Source organism: Peromyscus californicus, unplaced genomic scaffold (assembly GCF_007827085.1).
Source record: "Peromyscus californicus insignis strain IS unplaced genomic scaffold, ASM782708v3 Scaffold_8__1_contigs__length_139910024, whole genome shotgun sequence".
Taxonomy (NCBI): domain Eukaryota; kingdom Metazoa; phylum Chordata; class Mammalia; order Rodentia; family Cricetidae; genus Peromyscus; species Peromyscus californicus.
Genome location: NW_026294606.1, coordinates 78,512,738 through 78,536,770, shown reverse-complemented (window position 1 = coordinate 78,536,770; position 24,033 = coordinate 78,512,738). Strand labels below are relative to the sequence as shown.

Here is a 24,033-nt window from a genome sequence, read left to right as displayed (position 1 = left end):
GTAAGGTGTCATAAATATCACACTGAATGAAACAAGTTATTCCCTGAAAATCTTTAAACACTACAAAATATCCTATTTCAGTTAGAGAGCTTACAAAACAAGAGAAAAAACAAAAACCCCACATGTTCCACTGAACTTGATGAAAACCCCAAAGCTAAAAAGTTGATAGAAATTATTTCTGTATCTGTGTGTGCAGGATTAAATGTCTTCTAATCATAGTTCCTTATACAGTATATTGTTCAGGTTGCCAGAACCTAAGCCAGCCTGCTGTAATTCATTGACATTGGAAGAGAATTAAAACTAATTAGATTATCTTGCCCGTTTCCTTACCTCAAGCAAAACATAACTTGCACTTACAAGTCAATACTGGTTTGATGTTTAAACCTTGGTTGCCTTGAGTGAAAACTGAAAGAGAGGAAAGAGACATCCTTACTTACCTTCATGTGTAAGGAAAATTCAGCACACACTACAATTTGAAAGATCACTGTTCAGAATTCCTATCGGTAGCATATCCCTGCTTCATGACCAAATTTGGTTTGATCTGTGCAACCTCACATGGCAGTCATTCAAGAAATCTAAGGTATGATGAAGTTCACTTAAACTCATTCCTTGGATTTATCCCCTTGAAGGCTAAGTCAGATAGGGATGCATCTTGTGACTTTGAGCTTGTAAAGTAGAGTAATTTTGAAAACATAGAATTATAGGTTGTATAATGTGTATTTCAAATCAAAGAAGTGAACTGAAGAAAAAAATTAAAGAGCTGATATATAGGTTTCCTTTGTTTAATTTATTCAAAAGATAGAGATGTGTCTTAACTATGAAATTTTCATTCACAAGGTCTTGATTTTTTCCAAGGAAGTCAGGTTCAGTTAGTAAATTTATGACTATGTCTTTAATGATAACATTTGCCTTACATAGTAAAATAAATTATTTATTTTTAATATATTTGTTGGGGTTTATGTGAGTGCATATGTGTATGCGTGCATATATGCAGGTACCCATCGAAGTCAGGAGAGTGCATTGGATCACCAGGAGGTAGTTACAGGCTATTATAAGCTGCCTGGTATGTTAGGAACAAAACTCAGGCCCTCTAGAAAAATAGTAGGAGATCTTAACTCCTGAGCCATCTCTCCAGTCTCAAAATTAATATCTTAGAACTGTAATCCAAAAATAATGTTTTGTCAAACAAATTATCTTAACAAACCTATACGTATGGGATTGAATGTTAATGTGTCAGTAGCATCTTAGCAAAAGGATACTTTTAGAATAATCAAAATTGATACCATTTTAAATTGATGCCCAGGTGAAGTCATTCTTCCCAATAGGAATGCTTCCAGTTGCTGAGGGAAAACAAGTGGGGATTAAATAAGTAAGTTTTATTTTTCTCATGTCATAGAAACTTTAGAAATAGGTTCATATTGCTGCTGCTTCCAAGCCCCTGTTAGAGTCTGTCATGCTTAGTTACTCACTTTTGATTATCATATTACACTTGCAGTATGGATGCTACAGCTCCAGATTTAATCCCACCACGAAGAAAGCAGTTCCAACTGGGTAGTCCCTTTTATCAGGGCAGTAAGACCTTCTCAGAGGCCTCCTAGCAGATCACCACTTTATATGCTCCAGAACTGGGTCATAAGACCACCAGTTGCAAGTGGGCTAGACTAGTAGGAAGTCCGAGGGAAAAGAGAAGGTTTGGGATAGGTAGCCCTGTAGAACAGGGCTTCTTAATTTTTTCCCACTTGCCTAAGGGATTCGTATATAAAATGCCAGACATTTTCTGATAATTGTAAAATTATTTTAAACATCCCTTTGATACTACTTATTAAAGTTAAATACGATTTTACATACTAATGAGATAGTTGTGCTTGTTTACTTTTACACAAAGAATTAAATCTGCAAGATATTGAGTGTCTTCGTAGGTTGGAAAGAACCAACTCCTCCAAGTTGTTCCGAATGTGTGTGTGCAGTGCATGCACACAACACAAATAAATGTAATTTAGTGGGTTTTTTTCCATTTGTTTGCTTATTTGTTTGTTTTGGTTTTTCGAGACAGGGTTTCTCTGTGTAGCTTTGGAGCCTGTTCTTGAACTCGCTCTGTAGACCAGGCTGGCCTCCAACTCACAGAGATCTGCCTGCCCCTGCCTCCCAAGTGCTGGGATTAAAGGTGTTTGCCACCACCGCCGGTGTAATTTAGTTTTTTAATTAAGAAAAATCAGAATATAAAATGCGTGTATTTCAAGGAAAGGTAGTTGTGAACTGAAAAATCCCCAGTAACAAAGGTCAGGTTAGTGCTAGGGGTATGGGTCAGTGGTAGAGCATTGACTTCAAAGGTCAGGTTATAATAGGTTGAAAAAGAATAAGAAGCAATCAATTAGAGCAGAAGATTTGTCAGTGAGTCTATGAAGATTTAATTAAAAAACATTTTACTTATTTTTATGTGTACTGGTATCAGTGTGAGGGTACCAGATTCCCTGGAACTGGAGTTACAGATAGTTGTGAGCTACCATGTGGGTGCTGGGAATTGAATCCAGGTCCTCTAAAAGAGCAGCCAGTGCTCTTAACCGCTGAGCCATCTCTCCAGCCCCGATTTAATTTTTAAAATAGGTTGAATACTAGTAGGAACAATGTAATCATTGTGGAGAGCTGGCCTCTAAAGATGAGAAAAAGAGGGACAGAAGTTCCAGATAGACCCCTGCTCCCTAGTTTTTCAAGGAAAAAAAGCTGGATCTCAAAATACACAGCAGTCATGTTTTTCTAGGGAAAAACAATTTTAACATTATAGAGTAGTACTTACTAGGCCTCCTACCTAACATGAGTACCAGGGGTTGAACTCATGTCGTCAGGCGTGGCAGGCTCCTTTATCAACTGAGCCAGCCATCTCACTGGCCCCATGTTCCTAATTTTAAAAAATTTTCTAGGCTTCTGGCTATTTTGTCGACTATTGAAGTATTTCTCCAGGTGTGGTCTCTGTGGTCCCCAGTGTTCATATTTCTGTAAGGAATCCACAAGGTTTAAAGGACTTTCAAAATAATGATGTCATTTTCACTGGGTTGACATTTGCATTTGATCCTTGCTGCTGCCACTGCAGACTTTGGTTTCTTGAGTGTTACAAGCTCCTCTTGACTCTGGGCTCTTGAAGCATCTTAGCAATGCCTGCACCACTTCCTCACAGCAACCCAGCTGGCATTATGGCTGATAGCGGAAAGCGGGCCAGTGAGTTGGTGCTTTTTCTGTGATTGTCTGACGTTCTTCTGCTCTTCTCTTGTGTACTCAACATGTCAGTTAAGTGCTGTAGTCACTCAGTTGTGTCGTGTGTACCCCACTGTTACTAAAGCTTCCACTGAAACAGAGAATCTGTCTTGGTCAGTATGGCATCTGCATTCCATAAATATTTGTTAAATGAAAGAATAAAAAGCTGAATCAAAGTTATTGAAAGAGGACTGAATTTTAATTGACAGACTTGTCTATTTTAATTTTGTCATTAACAACAGTTTTTGTTCCTGTAAAAGTTCTATTTTTCTTATCTGCAAAGTAATATTAATATTGAAAATGGAAGCCAGTCCTGGAGGTGAAAGGCCTGAAATCCAAACTACTTTGGGAGTTTGAGCCAAGAGAAACTCATGTTAAGGGCCAACTTGGACAATTTAGTGAAACTCTGTCTCAAAACAAAATTCTTTTAAAGAAGGTGAGGAGGGCTGGGGCTAGAACTCAGAAGTGGCATTATATGGATAGCAAGTGGAGAGGGGAGAGAAAGAAAATTGAATCTCAGTACTTATCAGAATAGATCCTGGGTACAAGGAGAGCAGAAACGGATATGCTTGTTTTCGTGGAGCTAATTTGCTAAGGTCTCTTACCCTTAAGGTGCAGAGTAGGTATACTATTTTTAAAGAATGTCATGACATCTTTGAGTTGTAAAATGCCCACTCATCTGTAATTTGTGTAATATTTTTGCTTTTATTTTTCAGTCCAAACCTTATGCATTTGATCGTGTGTTCCAGTCAAGCACATCTCAAGAGCAAGTATACAATGATTGTGCAAAAAAAATTGTTAAAGGTAAATATGTTTAACTTAAACTGTCCCAGCAATAAGTAAAACTTCGTTTGTGATCTTTCCCATTTCCTAACATTGCTTTTTCTTTTTAATATCCCTTTCACATACATTAATTAGAAGAAAGTTAAGTAACAAAAATATGAATACAATTAGTTAATGTATTATTCTTTTCAATGACCATGATCTCATATATTGCACCTAGTTAAGGCTGTTACAGAGATTATGTTACAAGCATATTCTTGGAAAGTGAGTTTCTATTCACTATTCATGGGAGAATTTCCAAGGTAATATTATAGAAATGAAACAGTGTGAGAGTGAAGTGGCTAGATAAATTTCCAAAAATTAGAAAATACGTCTCTTTTTTTCCTATTCCATTGTTCCTTCCTCAAAGGCTTAACTTATAGTCATTAATAAAACCCTGGAGGAGTTTATTAGGGATTGCCAAGGATTAAAAGAAAAGTAACACCTATGAGAGTATTTTCCAGTTTTTCTTTTTCTTTTTTTTTTTTTTTTTTGGTTTTTCAAGACAGAGTTTCTCTGTGTAGCTTTGCACCTTTCCTGGAACTCGCTTTGGAGACCAGGCTGGCCTCGAACTCACAGAGATCCGCCTGGCTCTGCCTCCCGAGTGCTGGGATTAAAGGCGTGCGCCACCACCGCCCGGCAGTTTTATATTTTCTAAACCGTAGAACTCTGAAAGCAGAGAGGGTGCTAAATGCTTAGCTGGAGTTCATATTTACTATAAAAATGCCTTTTTATCAAAGGGCTTTTACAGTTAAATTGTTTATGATTATTATATTTATTGATAGTTCTAAAAATACTGCTCAGTTTGAAGCAAAAATCTTATGATATTTACCAGACATGTTGGGATTAAATATAAAAATAAATGAGTAAGGGCCAGGCCTGGTGGCACAAGTCTTTAAGTCCTGGACTTGGACAGCAGAGGTAGGCTAGTCTCTATGGGCTCAAAGCTAGCCTGGTCTACATAGTAAGTTCCAGGCCAGCCGAGTCTACACAGTGAGATCCTGTCTCAAAAAAGAAAAAGAAAAGCAAATGAGTTGGGATTAAATAGCAGAGGTAGTATAGTATATCTTAACAACAAGAGAAAGTTGAGTTTATAGATAAAAGCAGGTTTATAAATGTGATGGGGAAAACTACAGACGTTCTTTTCACAATAATTATATATTGCATATTGAATGTAAGAGCCAAAATCATCACAAAGAGTGAAGAATGGGGAGGTGGTTCTAGGAACAGGCTTGAAATGGATGGATTGGGGCATGTGGAAGCATTGCCAGGCAGCATTAAGGGCCCAACTGAAGTTAGCTTCCAGAAGAATTGAATTTACCCATTTGGAGTTTTACCAGGCAAGGACAAAGCAGGAGAGAGAAAGGCAAGGGAACTGATGATACTGTCAGTGTAACATTTATAGTGGTGTATCATGGTACCTAAGGTAAGTTCAGTCTGAGGAACTGGGAAAGACAGGAAAAAACGATGATGGATAATGGGCAAACTGGGAATGCCTGTAATGTCAGCCCTTGGGAGGAAGAGACAGGAGGATTACCAAAACTATGAGGACAACCTGGGCCATCTAGGGAGTTCCAGACCATCCAGGGCTACATATTAAGATCCTGTCTCTAAAATAGCTTAACAAACTGATAGAGAGGTTAATAGGTTATAGGTTCCAGAAGACAAAAGGCTTCTTGGACTCCATCAGTCAGGTGTAATAGAAGGTGAATATTTAAGATTACAGTGGTGGGGGCTGGAGAGATGGCTCAGAGGTTAAGAGCACTGGCTGTTCTTGCAGAGGTCCTGAGTTCAATTCCCAGCAACCACATGGTGGCTCACAGCCATCTATAATGAGATCTGACACCCTCTTCTGGCGTGCAGGCAGAACACTGTATACATAATAAATACATCTTCAAAAAAAAAAAAAAAAGATTACAGTGGTGCTGTGGTTAGCTAACAGTGAAAGGCTGTCAGTCACATCAAGTGTCTGCGAGGGCAGTCAGTGTCCTAGTCAGGTCATACAAAACTGTTTGGACTTTAACTCCACCAAGAGTTACAGCAAGAGTGGTGTTGGTGAGAGGCAGTGAACGTGTGCTGAAATGTTTGTAAAATGAGGGAGGATTAATTTGTCTTTCTATAACTGCAACAAAGAGGAGCAGTGGTGTTATACTGTGTGATAGCACCAATAATTTTCCTCAAAGATTGTATTATGGACTGTACTTATATTACATTCTTTGCAACCTGCTTTGTGTATGTGTGTTTGTATGTGGAGGTCAGAGGTTAACCTCAGATATCTTCTCAATTGCTGTTTTGCTTTTTAAAAAAGATTTTTATTTTTAGTATGTGTACCTAGACGTCCATCTGTTGGTCTGTTTCTGTTTGTCTGTGTGAATGTTTGCCATAGATGTACAGGTACTCATTGGAGACCAGAAGAGATTGTCAGATTCCTTCTCCTTCTAAAGACTAAAAGCAAACAGTAAAATAGTGTCAGCCGGGCGGTGGTGGCGCACGCCTTTAATCCCAGCACTCGGGAGGCAGAGGCAGGCGGATCTCTGTGAGTTCGAGGCCAGCCTGGGCTACCAAGTGAGTTCCAGGAGAGGCGCAAAGCTACACAGAGAAACCCTGTCTCGAAAAACCAAAAAAAAAAAAAAAAATAGTGTTAGTGGCAGAGTCTTGGTCATAGGAGTATTTACCATAGAACTCATTCTTAATATTATATTGAAAAATGTTGGCAATAAAATTATTATAAAAATTAAAGTCTGAAGCCAGGCAGTGATGGCACACGCCTTTAAACCTAGCACTCAAGAGGCAGATGCAGGCAGATCTCTGTGAGTTCAAGGCCAGTCTGGGCTACACAGTGAGTTCTAGGAAAGGCTCCAAAGCTACACAGAGAAACCTTGTCTCAAAAAAGCCAAAAAACAAAGCAATACAAAAATTAAATTTGAGTATATTTGAAGATATGAAAAATTATTACAGTCAACCATAAGTCCACCAACCTCTGGTCGAAAGTCTTTGAAAAATAAAATTATGCCATACCAAACATATACACCCTCTCACCACCCTGTTCATTATTCCTTAAATGATACAGTGTAGCAACTGTATAGCATTGGCTTACATTTAGTAGGTAATTAGATGATTTAAGTAAATGAGAGGATATGAATAGATTATATGCAAACATGCCATCTTGTGTAAGAGACTTGAGTACCTATGCATTTTGGTAGGTCCTCAGAGGTCCTAAAACTAGTCCCTCTTGATACTGTTCCTAACTGATAAAAATGCAATTGCTGTTGCCATATTTGAATACTTAATGTAATCTTAGCATTTGTTGTCTTTTCCACACCCCAAACAACATAGATAATAGTGGGTGCTTAGTAAATATTTGAACATTGCATAGTTCAAACTCTCTGTAATTATATAAAACTTTAAAAATGGTGCTTAAGTCTCAGATGTGTTACATGTATGCATTTATTGCCCCAATGTTATACAACTGTATGTAGTCTGACATGTATTATGTAGACATTTCTCTACAAATATTTAGTTAGTACCAATTGTGAAGTAGCAGGATTATTTAGATCATATCATGAAAGGACATTTTACTTCTATTATTTCTAAAATACTTTAATTTTATTTTATGTGCTCGGTTATTCTGCCTGCATGTATGACTGTGCAACACTTGTGTGCCTGGTGTCTCCACGAATCAGAAGAGGCGTTGGATCCCCTGGAGCTAGTTACAATTTTGAGCCTCCATATAGGTGCTGGGAATTGAACCCAAGATCCTGGAAGAGCAGCCAGTACTCTTAACTGTTGAGCCACCTCTCCAGCTTCAGAAGGATCTTTTTAAAAGATCTATCAAAACTTTGAATTGTATGCTTAGGTATGTGATTGTTTGAAAGATCTTAAGCAAGGGAGTTTGACATAGACCTATTGAGAGTTAGTTATGTATAAAGTGAGTAAGAATGGGTCTGGTCCTGTTTGCCCTGCTTTTTTAGAATTGCTGGCATAGGTGTTACTATCCCATGTATTGTAAATGTGACTCAAGAAATGATTTTATTTCCCTTAAAAATAAAAGGACTTTGGGAAATGTAATACAACTCAGGGTGCTTGTCTGCCATACACAAGGCTCTAGGTTCAGTCTCCAGTACCACTAAATAAATAAATTAACCAGAAAAGAATGCTAGCTTAAAATAAAAAGAGCATTGAAGGATGTAGCTTGGCACTTGCCTGCCATATACAAGACTCTTGGTTCAGCCCCTGGTATTGCAAAAATTTAAAATAATTAAAAAAAAAACAACGAAAAGAGAACAACAAGAAAAAAGTAAAAGGTTTTGAAGGAAAATTTCAAATACTTGAAATTTATTAAGTATCTTCAGTGGGAACTAAGTAATAATGCCTTCTTCCCCTCCACCACCTCAGTCCCCAAGGTCTTTTTTTTACAACCCAGGATGGCCTTGAACTTCTGATCTTCTGCTGAGATCAGTAGGAGGGGGAGCATGAAATAGGACCCATCACAACAGGCTGTAATGTCTTCTTTTTTAGTTAATGTTATTTCTGAATGTGTACAGTGTTGGGATTGATTGATTGATTGATTGATTGATTGATTGATTGATTTCCTTTTCCAAAATGTCAATATAAACAGCTAGGGGCTTTGAGCATGCTCAGTAGGAGAGTGCTTGCCTAGCTTGGGCAAGGCCTTTCCTTAATCCCTAGCACTGCAAACAAACAAAACCAAGCAGCCCCAGTTGCTCCTTTTACTGTCCATTTCCAGCAGACTCTGCCCACCCCTCCCAACCCCCCCCCCCCCCAAGACAGTTCTCTACTAGCCCTGGCTGTCCTGGGGCTCATTATATAGACCAGTCTGGCTTCAAATTCACAAAGATCTGCCTTCCTCTGCTTCCTAAGTACCAGGATTAAAGGTGTGCAACCCATGGCTAGCCAGAGTCTTTTTTATTTTTACTTCTTATAGAACACAATTTCATACTATAGCTCCCTTTTTTTGATACCAAAAATCAACTAAAATCCCTGAAAATTGGGCATCAAAAGGTCCCCTGATAACTCTTTTTCCCCTCCAATCCTTCCTTAAGATTCTTGCATGTTAATGATCCTGAGGTACCCAAGGACTTTAATAATTTCTTAGCAAAATTACTTTTGAGTTAATGTTTTAGTTACTGTATTGCTGTGAAGAGACACCATGACCATGGCAACTCCTAGTAAGATTGTTCTTCGTACCACTAGTTCCCAAATAATGACACTGAGACTTAATACTAATTATGAAAGCTTGGCCTATAGCTTAGGCTTATTCCTAACTAGCTCTTATAACTTAAATTGGCCCATTAATATTAATCTATGTTCTATCACATGGCATTACTACTCTTCCATCTTGCACCTCCTATTTCTTCTTGGTGTTTCCCGGTGTCTCTCTTGTTTCTAGCTTCATTTCCTCTTCCTCTTTCTGCCCAGAAGTCCCACCTAATCTCTTCCTGCCTAGCTATTGGCCATTCAGCTCTTTATTAAACCAGGCAGAAGGTGCCTTGGCAAAGACACATCTTCACAGTGTACAGAAATATTATTCTACAACACAACTCATATAAAAGAACACATTTATTTGGAGGCTTGCTTACAGTCTCAGAGGGTTAATCCATTATCATCATGATGGGGAACATGGCTATACACAGGTGGCATGGTGCTGAAGAAGTAGCTGAGAGCTACATTCTGATGGCATGGTGCTGGAGAAGTAGCTGAGAGCTACATTCTGATCTGCAGGCAAGCAGGCAGGCAGAGTGACTGAACATTGCTTGGACTTTTGAAACCTCAAAGCCAACCCCTAGTGACACAGCTCCTCCAACAAGGCCACCTATCCTCCTAATCCTTCCCAAAGAGCTCATCAACTGGGGACTAAGCATGCAAATACAGGAGCCAGTCTCATTCATACCACCAGGATTGAGTGTGATATACTCATGGGTAGGTTTGTGAGATTAGCCAGCAATTAATTAAGCCTGTTTGTAAAGCTAATTCGTACATGCCTATTATTAGTTGGCAGAGTTTTGTCTTCTTAGTTTTGGATTTTGGGTTTTCGGGACAGTGTTTCTAGGTGTGTAGCTCTGGCTGTCCTAGAACTCCCTTTGTAGGCCAGGCTGGTCTTGAACTCAACAAGATCTGTCTGCCTCCTGAGTGCTGAGATTAAAGGCGTGTACCACCACTGCCTGGCTGGTTTTTGTCCTTTAAGTCAATAAAGCTTTGGGATATAAGTGTAATGAAGTGTTGAGCTTTATGTTAGTAAGTTGATCTTAAGCAGTGAATCTTAAAATTTATTTAGTTGATCACAGGAAGTAATCTAGGCCTGAAAATAATTGCTTATATGGATCATTAAACTACTATTAAATATATCTTTTAATTTTTTTAAAGATTTATTATGTATATAGTGTTCTGCCTTTATGCCAGAAGAGGTCACTATATCTCATCATAGATGGTTGTGAGCTACCATATAGTTGCTGAGAATTGAACTCAGGGCCTCTGAAAGAGCAGCCAGTGCTCTTAACTTCTGAGCCCCCTTTCCAGTCCTGTTTTTATTATTTTAAAGTCTCTGTGTGTATGGTGTGCTGGTGTGCACACACTAATGAGTGCAGTTGCCCCTGGAAGTCAGAGGCCTTGGATTGCCTGGAGCTGGAGTTACAGGTGGTACTGAGCTGCCCTATGTGGATGTTGGGAACTGAATTTGGGTCCTCTGGAAGAACAGGAAGCACCCCTAACCACTGAGCCATCTGTATTAGTTAGGGTTACTATGCACCCTTAACCACTGAGCCATCTGTATTAGTTAGGGTTGCTACTGTTGTGATGAAACACCATGACCAAAAGCAACTTGGGGAAGAAAGGGTTTCTTTCACTCACAGTTTCAGATACCAGTTCATCATCAAAAGCAGTGAGGAGGAACCTGGAGGCAGGAGCGGATGCAGAGGCCATGGAGGGATGCTGCTTACTGCCTTGCTTTTTATGACTTTCTTAGCCTGCTTCCCACCCTTAAGACAGTTAACAGTCCTGGCTCTCCTGGAACTCACTCTGTAGACCAGGTTGGTCTCAAACTCACAAACAGGAAGCACCCCAACCACTGAGCCATCTGTATTACCCACCCACCCCTCACCCTGCCGCCCCCCTTAGAGCTGGGATCACAGGCATGCACTACCTGTGCCTGGCTGCTCAACCTGCTTCTAATAGAACCCAGATCCACCAGCCCAGAGGTAGCCTCACTCACAATGGGCTGTGTCCTCCTCTATCAGTCACTAATTAAGAAAATGACCTACAGGCTTGCCTACAGCCAGATCTTATGGAGATATTTTCTTAACTGAGGTTCCCTTCAATGAGATGACCCTAGCTTGTGTCAAGTTGACATAAAACTAACCATCTCTCCATGCATTCTTTTGATGACTTTATAAACTCTTTACATATTAAACTTTAATCACTTCTTATGTACTTTATTATGAGAGCAATGCTTAAAGGAAAAAGTCCCGGAAATACAAGGTCTTTTGTTTTCTCATAGATGTTCTTGAGGGCTACAATGGAACAATATTTGCATATGGGCAGACATCATCTGGGAAGACACACACAATGGAGGTAACATTTCATAATCTGTGCTTGAATATAGTTTGTAGCATAGATAAGCCACCCATTTTAATTTCTTGCAGTTAATTCACCACGCTTAAATGTTTTTGGTTGAACTTTATTGCCTTTTCTTATACAAATGATACAAAAGTAAGTGTCGGGTTCTAATTAGCTCTCAAATAACCTGTACCTGTATTTTATATTATGAAGTTTTGTCTAACTGGTTAGTGTTACTGTAAAATAAGGAACATTTTATAATTAAACATGAGTTTTTCTACTATGTGGAAAAATGTAGATGGTATTAAAAGTGATTAATATCTCCTGAATATCTGCTACACTTCTGATAAGATTGTCCCCTCCTTTCTCAATTCTGCTCTTCAATACTATATATGGCTGGCCCTTTCTAACTTTGCTCCTAGAAAACTGCCTGTGATTGGCCCCTGCTGCAGGCCATCTGGGTTTATCATTTATCCAAATGTACTGTATAAAGTAAATGACAACTTAATTTTGTTATTTTTATAAAATAATAGAAAGGAAGACATTCCTAGCATTTGCATGAACTTGATTTGGTATAGAAAATAATGGATATTTATATGGAAAGAAATTAAAATCTTCTGTTTATTTTACAAATGCAGATTATCTAAATCTAGTACTTAAAGAATGTAGTTGGTGGCTAGGTGGTGGTGGCACATACCGTTAGTCCTAGCACTCAGGAGGCAGAGGCAGGCAGATCTTTGAGTTCAGGCCCAACCTGGTCTACAGAGCAAGATCCAGGACAGCTGGGGCTTGTTACAAAGAGAAACCCTGCCTAGATAGATAGATAGATAGATAGATAGATAGATAGATAGATAGATAGATAGATAGATAAACTTAGTTGGTATATGCTTGTACAATATTACATGTAATAGTTGAAAATTTTAAATTAATTATAGAGCAACTAATACAAAAAAGGCAGTCACAGTTCTTATCCTATTAATTATATATTATTAAAGAGTCAAAGTGTTTTGTTTTTAATTTATCTCATAAAATTTGCTAAGAATTCTGCTTTTCTTTCCATGCAGGGTAAACTACATGATCCAGAAGGCATGGGTATTATCCCAAGAATAGTGCAAGATATTTTTAATTATATTTACTCGATGGATGAAAATTTGGAATTTCATATTAAGGTAAATTCCTGTGGGAAGAGTTATTTTCGAAAATAGCTGCTTCCTGAAAGTCAGTTTCAAAAAGTTGTTAGAGGTAGATAAGGTTGAAGGATCATTAGAGTTAACATCTTGACTCTAATACCTATGCCATTAAATGACTTCCTGGGTTAGCTAAGTCAGTTTCAAAAAGTTGTTAGAGGTAGGTAAGGTTGAAGGATCATTAGAGTTAACAACCTGACTCTAGTACCTATGCCATTAAATGACTTCCTGGGTTAGCTAAGTCTGTTCTTAGCTTCTCTCTGGGTACAAAAGGCAGTTTGACTACAAAGCTTCAAGGTTCCCACCACACTTAACTGTTCTGTCCATTGTGGGTGATTTGTAACAGAGATGGGCTTTCCATTATTTCAGCAGCCTAATAACTCAAACTTTCTATTAGAGTGTGAACTGCAGCTGATGTAATGTCCTAGTGTGCATATCAGGCACTTAGACTGCATGGTTTACAAAGTGAACGAGCTGTTGTAATTTTGGTGGATTAAGTTTTTTCTTTGTTTTGCTTTAGGTTTCATATTTTGAAATATATTTGGATAAGATAAGGGACCTGTTAGACGGTAAGTAAATTCTTGCTCTAATAATTTTAATAGCACCTGTTGCTCTTCTAGTAATAGATATACTTAATAACATGGATGAAATTTCATGAAGTGATATGTTATACATAGGATAACTTACAGCATATGGGTACATCTATTTATAAATTTCTTTTTAAAGGCAAGCAAAATTTATTAAGTAAAGGAATAGCTCTTTGTAGCTGGGAAACTGGAAGGGGACCTGAACATGAGCTGCCATCATATGGGCAATTCTTAAGTGATAATGAGAGCTTCACACTAAAAGTTGTAGGCTTAAACCCAAAATGTTTGTCTCAGTTGTTAGATTCATTGTCCTTCCCACGGGCCTAATGTTCTTATTTATAAAATGTGAGTGGTAGAAGTTTGAATATACCTAAATTCTATATTGTTATATTCGTTTCTAGATTACTCTCCTAGTATATTTAACAGGCCTTGCTTTTTTATAATAATACATATATAACATGTATAATAAATGTTTTTTAAGTTTTCCTCCTGTTGGGCTGATATTAGAGTTTAGGTAATACTGCTAATACAACTTTTCTTTTTCAGTTTCAAAGACCAACCTTTCAGTCCATGAAGACAAAAACCGTGTTCCTTATGTAAAGGTACTTATGAAAGAGAATGATTACTGTAGAAAGCCCAGTAAGAGATTTTTAAAAGGATATTGATAATACTTTTTAAATTATTCCATAGGGGTGCACAGAACGTTTTGTATGTAGTCCAGATGAAGTTATGGATACCATAGATGAAGGGAAATCCAACAGACACGTAGCAGTTACAAGTAAGTGTAGTATTCATTAGTACTGGATAATGCAGTCTTAATTTCAAGATATTTCTAGTATAAAATAATGCATATGGGGAAATTATTTGAAGAAACTGTATTTATAGTTGCTTACTAATTTCATTGCAGATATGAATGAACATAGCTCTAGGAGTCACAGTATATTTCTTATTAATGTAAAACAAGAGAATACACAAACGGAACAGAAACTGAGTGGAAAGCTTTATCTGGTTGATTTAGCTGGCAGTGAAAAGGTAAACCCCCTCTTGAAATTCTGATAGATACTTCGGCATTTCTGTAAACTTTACCTTGAATTGAAATTTATATGCTACCTACCTATTGTTGCATCTTGAGAACTTGTGAAATTGAATTTGGTAATCTGAGAATTGTAACTGGTGATACCAATTCTATATGATAACGAAAGATAACTTGTTCCCAAGTTCCTGTCATTTAGCTGTATCTGATTCAGTCAGTAGATACACTGTTTGAATTCAGGTGAATGTCCTTACTGACAACTTGCTAACGTGCCCTTATAACTTGATTCTCCATCCCTCTCTCTGCGACCTTTCTGGTTTGGTTGTACTGTTGTCCCTTGATAATCATGGGGAATGTTTTTAGGACCCCTCAGCACCCTCACGAGTATACCAACATCCACAGATGCTCAGACCACTTATAAAATGATGTAGTGTTTGCATAGACTCTCCACACATTCTTCTATATATATTCTGTAGATTACTACTAATACCTAATGTAAAGACCATGTAAATGAATGTTAAACTATAATGTTCAGAAACTGTTGACAAGAGACTAAGTTCATATATATTCAGTACAAATGCAGTTTGTTTTGGAATGCTTCTCTTCCTTGGCTAGTTGAGTCCATGGGCGTAGTTGGTTTTTTTGTTTTGTTTTTTTAACTATTTGTTCTTTAGGGGCCCACCACCCAGCTCCCAAATAAATACACGGAGACTTATTCTTATGAATGCCTGGCCTTAGCTTGGCTTATTTCTAGCCAGCTTTTCTTTTCTTTCTTTCTTTCTTTCTTTCTTTCTTTCTTTCTTTCTTTATTTATTTATTTATTTATTTTCCCCCCCTTTTTGTTTTTTTGAGACAGGGTTTCTCTGTAGTTTTGGAGCCTGTCCTGGAACTCACTCTGTAGCCCAGGCTGGCCTCGAACTCACAGAGATCCGCCTGGCTCTGCCTCCTGAGTGCTGGGATTAAAGGCATGCGCCACCGCTGCCCAGCTAGCCAGCTTTTCTTAACTTAAATAATCCTGTCTACCTTTTGCCTCTGGGCTTTTACCTTTCTCTATTTCTGTGTATCTTTTTTTTCTTCTTACTCTGTGGCTGGCTGTGTGGCTGGGTGGCTGGGTGGCTGTGTGGCTGCGTGGCTGGGTGGCTGGGTGGCTGGCCCCTGGCATCCTCCTCTCCTCCTTTTCTCCCTCCCTCCCTTGTTCTTCTCCTATTTACTCCCTCTGCCTGGCAGCCCTGCCTATTTCTCTCTCCTGCCTTGCTATTGGCCATTCAACTCTTTATTAGACAGGCAAAGTAACACAGCTTCACAGAGTGAAATAAATGCAACATAAAAGAATGCAACACGTCTTTGCATCATTAAACTAATATTCCACAACATAAATGCACATAACACATCTTCAACTACTTCTATAACACATGGGTATAGGAGGGTCAGTTGTACTAATGGGGATTTTTGTTTTATTATTATGGTCCTATATAATTCTAATCTTAGTCTATAAAAAAATCAGTATATTTAAATGTTTTAATATGGACTTCAGTGACCATTATGCTATTTTGCTTCTTCTGATTTATAATGATGTACCTAGTCTTGTTTACCAAAAGTCTTACACATAGCTTATCTATTATTAATGATTACCTCTAATCTTAAAATTCTAGAAGCCATTTAGATAGTATACTTGTTTTTATAAATCATAAGTTAGCTTATGTAGTACTTTAGAACTGTGTCTTATTTTTAGCAGTTATGACATCTTCGTTATGCTTAGGTGATTTTCAGTTTCTCATTTTCTAATGTAGCAAAGAGATTAAAAATGAAAACTACAAATTTACATCTAAATTTGTTATTGTCACAGATACACTAAAAATAAAATTTAATATTTCTTTAATCACATTCTTATACAACTAGTTATTTGACCAAGTTCTTAGGGTAATAGTAAGTGTGCAAGGAGTCTTATTTCCTCATATGAATACCTGTTTTCCTTTGTAATTTTATACTGCTGTTTATTGATGATTTTTTGAAAAGTTGAAAGAAAATTATCTTAAATTATTGTAATTTTACTTCATTATTTGTATTCTTATAGGTTAGTAAAACTGGAGCTGAAGGTGCTGTGCTGGATGAAGCTAAGAACATCAACAAGTCACTTTCTGCACTTGGCAATGTCATTTCTGCTTTGGCAGAGGGCAGTGTGAGTATACATGTCTGTTAGTTTCCTTTTCTATGGGTAGTTATTTATAGAGACCGTATGTGTGCCGGAATGTAAAACTGAAAGAGTCACTGAATGAGTATGTGTGCTGTCTTCTGAGCTAGTGTTAGTATGTGCATCCTAGTTCCTGTCTTGAAATCAAATAGTTAAACGAAATGAGCCAGACCCGGATCTGAACACAACGCTTGAGACACAAACAGGTGATTAAGAGTTATAGGACTTAATTCCAGCACTCAGGAGGTAGAAGCAGGTGGAGTTTTGTGAATTCCAGACCAGCCTGGTCTACAAAGCAAGTTCCAGGGCAACCAAAGCTCTTACACAGAGAAACCCTGTCTTAAAAAAAAAAAAGAAAGAAAAGTTCTCTAACAGATTTGATTGTATAAAAACCCACTGGCTTTGTGTTCTCTTGGTTTTCGTTTGTAGACCTATGTTCCATACCGAGATAGTAAAATGACCAGAATTCTTCAAGACTCGTTAGGTGGTAACTGTAGGACCACCATTGTCATCTGCTGCTCTCCGTCATCATACAATGAGTCGGAAACAAAATCAACACTCCTCTTTGGTCAAAGGTTTGTTGTTAAGAAATACAAAATCTAAAGCCGGGCGGTGGTGGCGGTGGTGGTACAACCTTTAATCCCAGCGTTCAGGAGGCAGAGGCAGGCAGATCTCTGTGAGTTTGAGGCCAACCTAGTCTACAGAGTGAGTTCCAGGACAGCCAGGGCTACACAGACAAACCCTGTCTCGAAAAAAATGAACAACAAACAAACAAAAAACAAAGTCTAAAGACATTTGTGCATGAGTTATTAATGTCAGATGGCTACTACTCAGTAAATCCAAATCCATACATTTTGTCAGAGAGCTAGATCCTGTATATAGATCAGGACATAGGTAATATAAATTAGATCCATATTTTAGACTAATGAGCTTTAACTTTTCATAGACATTAAAATTAATTGTGAAATTTAGTCATATTTTTTGTGAGAATTTAATTTCCCATTGATAAAGTAAGCATTTGAATCAGATGAAAAAGTTAAAGCTTGTCAGATATATGAGCCTGTGTTTAGCTCACTGACATACTTAACAGGCTCAAAGTAATGTACGTGAAATGGCTACTGTAGGAAAGTCAATGACAGTGTTATCTTAGACCTGCAATAATAACGTGTGTTATTAATTCAACCTTGCAAGGTGAGTTGAGAAATAAGTATATATTCTTAGTTTTGATTTGTTTGTTTCATGTTACCAAAGATTTAGGACTGACAGAAATTTATTTGGGTTGTGAATAAACAATACTCTGTGATATCTTTTATTGTTTATTCTAAGAAAAAACTAGATAATCTTGGACAAATTGTTACTTAGCTATATATTCGTATATTAAATAGGGATGTCAACAAAAAATATTTTCAGTCATATCCTTTTTTTTGTAACTACTACTCTTAATTATGTCATCTTTTCCATCATTGCATCTCTTAGGGCCAAAACCATTAAGAACACAGTCTGTGTCAATGTAGAGTTAACTGCAGAGCAGTGGAAAAAGAAGTATGAAAAAGAAAAGGAAAAAAATAAGACTCTACGAAACACCATTCAGTGGCTTGAAAATGAACTCAACCGATGGCGTAATGGTAATAACTTCAGGATTTGTCATTTAAATTTTCTTACTTGGCGCCATTTTGCATACTTGAAATCTTTATATGAATGCTAAATGAAAATAAAACCTATTTTCAGGTTTTAAGCATGTTTCCGTCTTCAAATAAAGATGAAGATCTGTCATTAAATGTTTGCTTTACTTAAAACAATAAGAGCCATAGCTGCTACAGTATAGTAAGGTGCCTAGGTTAGAAAGGAGTCAGTAATAGGCAAGATTTGATGGATTTCAAAGAAGCAGGTAAGATCAGTGAACTTCCAGATGTCCAGATCTTGGGGACAGAGCTTTGTGGTACATGCCTAGCACTTGGGAGGCAGAACCTCAGTAGTTTCGTAAGTCTGACCCTGCCTAGCCTGCGTAACAATGCCTTGTATAAAATATGTGTACATAAATACAAACACACACATATTTTTGAACATATACATTTATATATATTATATGTAAAATATAGCTGGGAGTGGTAGCACATGATTTTAATCCGAGCATTTGTAAGGCAGGGCCTGGTCTACATGGCAAGACTACCTATCTCAAAACAAACAAAAAACTCAAGAACAGAGCAGAAGGAAAAGTTGTTGAGAGCCGCTGACATTGAGTAAGGAGGAGGAACAAAAAAGAGTGGTAAAATGGGAATTGCTACCTATCACCCTTTGCAAAAACATTAATTTTTTTTTTTTTTTTTTTTTTTTTTTTTTTTTGGTTTATTCGAGACAGGGTTTCTCTGTGTAGCTTTGCGCCTTTCCTGGAACTCGCTTTGGAGACCAGGCTGGCCTCGAACTCACAGAGATCCGCCTGGCTCTGCCTCCCGAGTGCTGGGATTAAAGGTGTGCGCCACCACCGCCCGGCTGCAAAAACATTAATTTTAATAACAGGTGAAAAATAGAACTTGATGTAGTTTAATAAGCATAGTTTCAATGAAAATGTAAAAAGGACACTTTTAAATATCTTGGGCCTCCCTATTCCTTACCCAAGATAGGGAGAAGGAAAAGGAAATAAGTGTACACTGGACCCCACGTCTGGGCAAACTTCCTCTGCTCTGTACCTCACACAGATGCCTACAGTCCCGCCTCAGTGCCGTCTGAGAACTTACAGACTCAGGCTTTAAGTCTGCGAAATGGACTCTTGTCTCCAACTTCAGCAATCCCAGAATTTGGACAGTTTTCAGCAGCAGGCAGGCCTCCTTGGTGCTCCACTGCAGAAGCCCTGGGCTTCAGAACCCTGCATACTACTCTGTCCAGCATCTCTGGATGGGCTGACTATTGCTGGTCTTTCTTGAACAAATATAATCTGCAAAGACTAGAATAAGTTGGTCATTCTTCAAATGTTGACATCAAAGTATACGATAAGGATTATTTAGGAAAACATGGCACCACAGAGATGTAAAATAAAGTGTCAATGGTTAATCCTAAAGAAATAGAGATGAGTGAATCAACTGATGATTCAGAGTAGCTTTTGTAACCAAGCTCTGAAAATCTGCAAAGTATAGAGAGACAGTTGAAGGAAATGAAAACCATGACTGGAGAGATATTCAAGTACTTTTTAAAGCTCACACAAACCTGTGCTAAAATGGCAGTAGGAAACACCAGCAGCAGGCTTGGTCGAAGCAGAGGAAAGTGGACGTGCAGAGGGAAAAGAATGTGTGTGTGTGTGTGTGTTTTAGATGTGCAGATTTGTAGTGACCATTTCATCATCTTATTTTAGGGGAGACAGTGCCTCTCGATGAGCAGTTTGACAAAGAGAAAGCCAATTTGGAGGCTTTCACAGCAGATAAAGATATCACTATCACCAATGACAAACCAGCAGCTGCAGTTGGAGTGGCTGGCAGTTTTACGGATGCTGAAAGAAGAAAGTGTGAAGAAGAGATTGCTAAATTGTATAAACAACTTGATGACAAGGTAGATTTTATATTACTTGGTTTATATTTGTCTGTTTTGTTTTAGAATGCTGTTGAGATCAGTATTTTTAGTTTTTAATTTCAGTTTTAAGGTTCCTTGTGATTTACATTTTTTCCTTTTATTTCTGTTGGCTTTTAGAAAGCCATGATGTTGTGGGTGTATTGGAACATGCTGAAATTCTTGCACTTAGGAGGTGGAGGCAGGAAGACCAGGCATATGCCAGCCTTCATTAAATAGTGATTTTGAAGCCAGCCTGGGCTATATGAGACCCAAGATGATTGGAAGGAGTTGGGGAATTATGTTAACAGAAAATTGAAGAGCTGACTTCAGGAGTTTGGGGATGTAACTAAGTGGTCGAATGTTTGCACTGCATGGGGCTTTGGATTCCATTAGCAGCACCAGGGAAAGAAAATACAGTATCAGTTCTGTGTAGAAACTGTATGTAAACAAACTGTTCCATATCGGGGGACATACCTGTAATGTTAGCATATAAGAAGCTGAGGCAGAAGACTCACCAGTTTGAGGCCAGCTAGAGATACCCTATCTGAAAAACAACAGCAGCTCATTGGTAGAGTGTGTGCCACGTGCCTGGAATGACCTGGACATCCTACCAACCCCTTAGAAACAGACAGACAACACTTAACAGGAAAATGTGCATTGGGCCGCTGAAGAATCATAATGAAGCAATCATTTAAAATTGGGGATCTTAGGACCTCATAAGAGATCATGGAAGAGAAGAAAGCAAAGAACAAAGAATAGAGGATTATTATCTTCCCTGCTTACAGTGCTTAGCAAGAAGGCAGGCATGAGCACAGTAGATATAGAAAATCGTTTGGTTTGGTTTGTTGTGGGGGTTTTGCTGTTGTTTCATTTTGGTTTTTTTGGTTTTTCAAAACAGGTTTCCCCATGCAGCTCTGGCTGTCCTGGAACTCACTCACTCAGAGATCCACCTACCTCTGCCTCTGAGTACTGGGATTAAAGGTGTAAACTAGGATAAACTGAGGCTATTTTTTTAGCCCTTAAAGTTATTTTATAAACTTTGGACCTTTTCTTGGTTGTATAGCACATGGTACATTGTTAATGAAGAAATGCCTTCCCTTTTCAGTTTTCCTTAGGAATTTAATTCTGGGCCTGGTGGTCTACAAGGCCAGACTGGTCTACAGAGAGAGTTCCAGGACAGCTAGAACTGTTACATAGAGAAACCCTGTCTCAAAAAAAAAAAAATTTAATTCTGCCAACAATTTTGGAGTTGATATTGGAAAACAAGCCCAGTTATAATCTACTTTGCTAACGACATCCTTTAAATTTTTAGGATGAAGAGATTAACCAACAAAGCCAACTAGTGGAGAAATTGAAGACACAAATGTTGGATCAGGAAGAGGTGAGTTAAGTGCTCCCTGAAAAGCTTTGGTGTTTATCATCTGAAGATGAAGGAATCTGTGCAGCTCAGCTCATGCTAGATATTATGCCTTATACCATTAAAGTTATGGAGTGTGTGCATGCTTGCCAGTGTGCTATGAGATAAATCATGCCGTGTATTGAAGTGGAGACTGATTTTCTCCTTTAGATGCTTTTTGTGGCTTGGTTTTAAAGTTTGGGTTTCCTCTTATATGGAAAGGAGAAGACAGCTTCTATAAAATGTTTATTTTTTGCCAGATATAGTGGCATATAATCCACATAAGCCTATAATCTCAGAAATAGGGGTACTGAGACAGAGGGATTCCAAGTTTGAGGCCAGTAAAGACTACATAGTGAAACCCTTTCTCAGAAACAACAGTAGTGAAATTCTGGACCGAATGTTTTTGGGTTTTTTAACTGACTGACATCTCATGGTTTGCTCAGCCTGCTTTTTTATAGCACCCAGGATCACCAGCCCAGGGGTGGTACTACCTCCTCTGGGACAGCTCCCACCCACATCAATTATCAATCAAGAAAATTGACCATAGGCTTGCCCACAGGCCTGTCTGGTAGGGACATTTTCTCAGTTGAGGTTCCCTCTTCCAAAATTAATCTAACTTGCATCAAATTGGCATAAAACAAGCCAGCATGGGCTGGAGAGATGGCTCAGCGATTAAGAGCTATGGCTGCTCTTCCAAAGGACTTGGGTTCAATTCCCAGTACCCACATGGCAGCTCACAACTGTCTGTAATTTCAATTCCAGGGGATCTGAAACCCTCACATGTAGGTGTAATGGTCTTATTAAATAAGAAACACAGAGCCAAATGCAGAGTTAAAAGCCCAAGAGGTCAGAGCAGTAGCTAAGAGCTGAGACTTAAAACCACCTTCTTACCCTTCCTGCTGCTGCCATCCTTCCCCTGAGAAAGAGACCTACTTTCTGTGTATCTGTCTTTTTATTGACTTTCTGTTCTGCCTTCTCATTGGTTGTAAACCCAACCACATGACCTCATCGTCACTGCCTGTCTATACAGACCTCCAAGTCCTCTATGGTTGGTATTGAGATTAAAGGTGTGTGTCTCCATATCCTATGTCTCTATGTCCTTGAACACACAGAGATCTGCCTGTCATGTGATTGGGATTAAGGGCGTATGCTACCACTGCCAGACTTCTGCTATGGCTTGCTATTAGCTGTGACCCCCAGGCAACTTTATGAACATACAAATAAAATCACATTTCAGCACAAGTAAAATATCACCATACTCACACATACATGCAGGCAGAACACCAGTGCACATAAAATAAAAATAAATAAATCATTTTTTTAAAAAAGCCAACATGCTGGACGGTGGTGGTGCACACCTTTAATTCCAGCACTTGGGAGGCAGAGGCAGGTTGATCTCTGTGAGTTCGAGGCTAGCCTGATCTACAGAGCAAGTTCCAGGATAGTCAAGGCTACACAGAGAAACCCAGTCTTAAAAACAACAAAGAACCAGCCAGTATAATAGGTATATAAATCAAACATTTACTTACAATAAATTATAAAGAAATTTATTTTAGAACAGTTCTTTGGTATGCATTTATGCTTGCTATTAAAAATGAAAGTAGATTTGAATACCAATGAGTGCTTCACCATTTTTATATAAAGAATTAAATCTTGGCTGCACATTTGATACTGCAGAATACAGCATCTTTAACACTGAGTTGTTCAGTCTCTTGATTTTATAATGGTTGGTGCTGAGAATGCCACTTAGCATAAATATGTAGTACAAGCAAACGATAGAATATGTTTAAGGGCCATTTCATAATTGCTGAAATTTCTGTCCTAATCCCAAGCCAGAACTCACTGAACAATTTTATGACTTAAATCAGGAACTCATGGCAGGTTTTGTTTGTTTGGTTTTGGTTTTTCAAGACAGTATTTTGCATGCCTGTAATCCCAGAACTCAGGAGTTAGAGACAGGCAGATCTCTTGAGTTCGAGGTTAGCCTGATCTTTAGATCGAGTACAAAAACAGCCAGGGGTACACAGAGAAACCTTATCTTGAAAAACCAAAATAATAATAATAAATTCTAAAACAATACCTGTGAGAGACCACAGAGGTTTCCTAGTAAGATCTAGCTTGCCTTACCCAGCAGGGCTGCATAAGGGAATGGATTGACCATATGTGTGGTTACCAGGTGTTTGGAAGGGTCTGCACTTGGCTGTGCTAGGGAGAGGTCTTTTGCTCCACCCCTTGACATTCCTTTAAAAAGCCCTTTACAAAGGACAGAAGGGGCCAGTGGGTAAGGCTCCAGGCCCTCCCAAGGCTATCCTGTGTTTCTGTCTGTCTCTCTCTCCCCTCTATATTTCTATCTAAATCTCTTATCCCTCACTCCTTAAGAGTACCCTGGGGACCCCCCCACAAATACCACCATAAATTTGATATTTACATGTTGGGAGATGATGGTAGGAAAA

At 38.4% G+C, this 24,033-nt stretch overlaps 1 protein-coding gene across 1 annotated transcript in view; it reads left to right on the top strand.

The window, feature by feature from the left end:
• Positions 1 to 24,033, top strand: part of Kif5b (kinesin family member 5B) — a 49,389-nt gene that overhangs the window by 4,044 nt on the left and 21,312 nt on the right. Inside the window, exons 2-13 of the mRNA XM_052728870.1 lie at positions 3,966 to 4,053; positions 11,585 to 11,658; positions 12,708 to 12,812; positions 13,351 to 13,399; positions 13,964 to 14,019; positions 14,108 to 14,195; positions 14,325 to 14,449; positions 16,525 to 16,629; positions 17,071 to 17,216; positions 18,118 to 18,266; positions 19,988 to 20,181; positions 21,494 to 21,562. Coding sequence (XP_052584830.1) covers positions 3,966 to 4,053; positions 11,585 to 11,658; positions 12,708 to 12,812; positions 13,351 to 13,399; positions 13,964 to 14,019; positions 14,108 to 14,195; positions 14,325 to 14,449; positions 16,525 to 16,629; positions 17,071 to 17,216; positions 18,118 to 18,266; positions 19,988 to 20,181; positions 21,494 to 21,562 — 1,248 coding nt within the window. The remainder of the gene's footprint in view (positions 1 to 3,965; positions 4,054 to 11,584; positions 11,659 to 12,707; positions 12,813 to 13,350; positions 13,400 to 13,963; positions 14,020 to 14,107; positions 14,196 to 14,324; positions 14,450 to 16,524; positions 16,630 to 17,070; positions 17,217 to 18,117; positions 18,267 to 19,987; positions 20,182 to 21,493; positions 21,563 to 24,033) is intronic.